Raw genomic sequence first — 4,492 nt, forward strand, 5'->3', positions numbered from 1 at the left:
ACAGTTCAAGTCCCAGACCTGGCAGCTTGCTTTCTCACTTTCCCTTTCTCTCTCTCTGTTTCTGTCTGGTCAAATTGAAAAATAGTAACAGTGGAATTAAATAAATAAACAATTATTTGAGGGGAAAAAGAAAAACAATAAAACTATCAATCAGACCTGACACGCCTCTGCTGTCTCCCTTTCACCCTCAGAATAAATACAAAAACCTCAACTGTGGCCTTTCAAGGCCCTTGCAGGTCTGGGCCATGCTGACGTCTCACCTCAACTCCCATCACTCTATAAATGCAGCTCCACGGGCCTTTTGTTCTAAATTCCATTCTACCTCAGGGCCTTTACCCTTCTGCTCTCTGCCTAGGACTCTCTTTCTCCAGCTCTCCAAGCCTGACTCCTCCCTCTTTTTGCTCTGGGTCCCAGCCTGAATGCCACCTTGTCAGAAAGACCCAAGCTGGACTAGCAGGTGGCGTGGTGAGGGTGCTTGACTCCTATGTGGCTGATGCAATTTGATTTCTGGATCTGGGGGACTTGGAAATCACATGGGGGGGGGCTGGGGCTGGGGGGGAACCAGCAGGTGACGTAGTGTTTAAGGCACTGGACACTCCCACATGGCTGACCACGGTTCAAGTTCCAGGCCTGGTGGCTTACTCACTTTCTCTCTCTCTCTGGTCATAATAAAATAAATGAATAAATAAAATTAAATAAATATTTAAAAAGAAAATCTGATAGGAAAAAGACTTTTAAGAAAGAAAGAAAGAGAGAGAGAGAGAGAAAGAAAACCACACTGGGTGTGTGTGAGTGCATACCCAAAATCTCAAGAGGAGAATGGAGATGGGATTGCAGTGAGGCCATCCCTCCTGGGGGGGGTGATTTCTCGCTTTCCCTCTTTCTGTCTCTCTCTGGTGAGTGCACCTGTTCTATGGCAAAAACTTAGTATATGTGCTGCCGAAGCAAGCATGGCAAAAACTTAAAAAAAACAAAACACCTACCCTGACTACTTCATCCCAAGTGAGCTGCCCCCTACCCATGACGTATTATGTCGTCACTCTTACTTCATGGCACTCCCTCCAAGCTGAATGCATCTAATTTATTTATCTGTTCACTTGTTTAGTCTCCCCTCATCTGAGAGCAGGGATCATGCCTGAGAACCCATCGCTGAATCCCCACCATCCAGAATAAGGTTCATCACAGAATGGTAGCACTCAAAACATATTCCTTGGGAAATGATTAGACACGTTCCGTTTCTTCAAGAGGCCACAGTCTCAGCTTCACACCCTCCTGTCTCAGATCCTTTATTCCTGTAGTTACCCCTTCTGCAACCACCCCCTTCCCCTAGTTATCCCTAATTCTCCCTCAGATCTCCTTCAAATGTTACCTCCTTATGGGAACCATGTCTTCAAAAGCTCTTGTTCTTGGCAAACACAGTTCTCATCATGGCTGGGAATGATCTATCATACTGTATTTTTGGACTTATTTGTGTGGTTATTATCAAGGCTTGTGAGTCCTCTCAGGACAAAAACTGGGTCTATCTTGATTCATGTTGTGCCCCCAGCTCCTAGCATAGAGCCAGGTCCATAGTCATAGTGGCTTTCAATAAATGTTTGTTGAATGACTAAATGACTGAATGATGTGTCATGAATCAAAGATTAGGATTATTCTAGTTCCATTCTCCAAAGGGTGAATTCATTAAAAAGGGGGGAGGGTCAAGGCCTCCACAGCCAGCACTCCTCAGGACCACATTCCAATTCCCCAGAATGCCCCCACCATCGCCACCAGCAGAGCTTAGCCCACCCTCCCTGACCATCGAGGCTCCAGGCCAGCCCATACCGTAGTCCTTAGGGAGAGGGGCAGGTGCCGAGGGATGTACAACAGGCTTCTGCCGGCGCTCCTGGGTGGGGCTAGGGGCCTCAGGGACGGGCTCATCCTCCTCCTCCTCTTCTTCCTCCTCTCCTCTGGGCGGTGGGGCGATTGGGGCCGGATCTGTCTTAGTCATGGTCCTTGGTGGCCCTCCGGGGGGCAGGTGCAGAGCTGGGGGCGGCCTTTAGGCAAATCCTGGAGGCAGAGGTCAGCTAGAGAGGGTTCCTCACAGGCTTGAGGGTAGGAGCCTCCAGAACCTCCCAGGTCCCCGGGCGGTCCCCGGGACTCTACCTCTGGATCTTGTCTACCATAGGAACCCGCTTTACCCATCAGAGAGCCCGGGCGTGCACGCCCAGCGCCTGCCACCTCCTCCAGGCCCAGCCCCCATTCTTCTCCGACGGCGTCAGGACCCTCAGACTCCGCCGCCCCCTCCCCGGGTTTGTTTATCTCGGGATGCAGGATGCTTCGCCCCTCCCCTTCTCCGCGGGCCTCCCCTCTTCCCACCTTACCTCGGGTAGACAGGGCTGAAGACCAAAGCTGAGACTGCAGAGATCGCGGGAGCAATGGGGTGTCGGTGTCGGGGGACGTGATGGGGGAGCAGAGAGAGACAGAGAGAAGGGGACGAGGCCCAGACGCCAACGGGGGATGGGGGTGGAGAGGGAGGGGCGCTGACTGCGCATGCGCCGTGTCACCCCCAACCAGGCGCGGGGGAGGAGGTACTGGGAGACGACTCGGCTCGCAGTGATGAAGGGACTGGAGACAGCGACGACGGGCAGGGGACGCGAAGGATGGGGAGACGGAGAATTGGCTAGGGTGAAGGATGTGAGCCACGGAGACAGGAGCATAGACGAGGGAGAAAATAAAGGATGGATGGGAAAGCGGTTGCAAGTCTTTTTATCCACTCTTCCTTTCCCGGGGCCTTAAAGGGCAGTGGTCCCGGTGTATGGCGGTTATGGGTCTCTCTGACTTCAGATCTGACCCCCTTCTCTATGCTTGTCCTATAGAAGGGGTGTCGAAGAGGGGTGACTGTGTAGATCATTGTCTTTGTCATTTTTGGGGGGGGGGGTTAAGGTTTTTGCTATTGGGCGTGTTCACTCGCCAGACAGACAGAGAGAGACATAGAGACAGAAAGCGAGAAATCAGCCCCCAGCGGGGATGGCCACGCTGCAATCCCTTCTCCTCCATTCTCTTCTTGGGATCTTGCGCACGCACGCACATGCGCCCCGCATGAGTTTAAGCCAGTGGGTCTGGGACTCGAACCTTGGTCAGCTACATGAGAGTCCAGCGACATAGCCATTAGGCTAACTGCTGGTCCCAATCATTGTCTTTGTCATTTTAAGTCCACACAACACTTAGACCCAGAGAGGTCCAGCTGCTTGCTTAAGAGTAGATAGCACGTAGGTGATAGAGCTAAAATTTGAAACCAGGCGAGAGCTAAAATTTGAAACCAGGCGATCGGTAGTGTGGTTCTTAACCATGCTCCATGGCTGTGGCAGTATCTAGGGGACAGATCTATCAGTGGGCCCCTCCAAGCGTCCCAGAGCCTTTATCCTGTAGTTACCCCTTCTGCAGGAAGGTTTGCTGGAGCCAGCCAGGGCCTTGCCCCTGTGGGTGGCTTGGCCTCACACCTGGGCTGGCTGTTGCCTGCTCTGCCCTAATGGCTATGCCTGAACAGGGCTGGGTGACTCTGCCTTATTTCAGAATTTCATCTCCCTCCCCACCCCCTAAGGCCCTCATCTTGGTCCACCCTTCACCTTCTCTCAACTGGACTATGGCAGCAGCCTCTTCCCAGTTCTCTCTGCCCCCTCCCCAATAGGGGACCTATTAACATCGGGACCTATTAACACTCCCACATGGCTGACCACGGTTCAAGTTCCAGGCCTGGTGGCTTACTCACTTTCTCTCTCTGGTCAGATTAAAAGAAATGAATAAATAAAATTAAATAAATAATTATTTAAAAAGAAAATCTGATAGGAAAAAGACTTTTAAGAAAGAAAGAAAACCACACTGGGTGTGTGTGGGGTCCCTACCACACAAGGGACCTCCTTGAATCAGAGGTATCTGCTTGCTGCACCTCGCTCGTCATAAAAGTTAATGTTCTCAACCATTACCCATAAGGCCCTATGTGAATTTACCTTTCCTCACTCCCATCAAACCTTCCCTCTCTCTTTGTTCACTCCATTCCAGCCCTCTGCTGCTCCTTACCCCAGGACCTTTGCACTGGCTGTTCTGCTTTGCCTGCAATGCTCTTCTCCCATACTTACATGATTCCCTCTCAAGATTTTACTTATGGGGGAACCAGCAGTTAGCGTAATGGCTATGTCGCTGGATTCCCACGTAGTCGACCGCGGTTCGTGTCCCGGACCCGGTGGCTTAAAAAACTCACGCCGGGCACGTGTGCGTGCGTGCCCAAGATCCCGAGAGGAGAATGGAGGAGAGGGGATTGAGGCGTGACCATCCCCCCTGGGGGGTGATTTCTCGCTTTCTGTCTCTATGTCTCTCTCTGTCTGTCTGGCGAGCGCACGCGCCCTACAGTGAAAATCTCTCAAAAAAAAAAAAAAGAAAAAAAAAAGATTTTACTTATGGGTGCCTATTCAGTGACAACTTCTCTGATATCCCTAAAGGTAAACCCCTGGGGCCA

The 4,492-nt window shown here is 51.5% G+C and overlaps 1 protein-coding gene across 2 annotated transcripts in view; it reads right to left on the minus strand.

Moving 5' to 3' along the window:
- CLIP3 (CAP-Gly domain containing linker protein 3) overlaps positions 1 to 2,529 on the minus strand; it is a 19,899-nt gene extending 17,370 nt beyond the window's left edge. The window contains exons 1-2 of one of the 2 annotated variants that reach the window (XM_006171681.3): positions 2,361 to 2,529; positions 1,822 to 2,046 (exon numbers count right to left, since the gene is read on the minus strand). In XM_006171681.3, the coding sequence (XP_006171743.1) occupies positions 1,822 to 1,987 (166 nt within the window). In that variant the 5' untranslated portion in view covers positions 1,988 to 2,046; positions 2,361 to 2,529. Of the gene's footprint in view, positions 1 to 1,821; positions 2,064 to 2,360 lie in introns of both variants that reach the window. The other variant, XM_027769511.1, reaches the window with a different exon arrangement.
- Positions 2,530 to 4,492: the final 1,963 nt, after the last annotated feature.

The sequence above is a fragment of the Tupaia chinensis genome, unplaced genomic scaffold (genome assembly GCF_000334495.1).
Source record: "Tupaia chinensis unplaced genomic scaffold, TupChi_1.0 Scaffold149922_1, whole genome shotgun sequence".
Classification (NCBI taxonomy): Eukaryota; Metazoa; Chordata; class Mammalia; order Scandentia; family Tupaiidae; genus Tupaia; species Tupaia belangeri.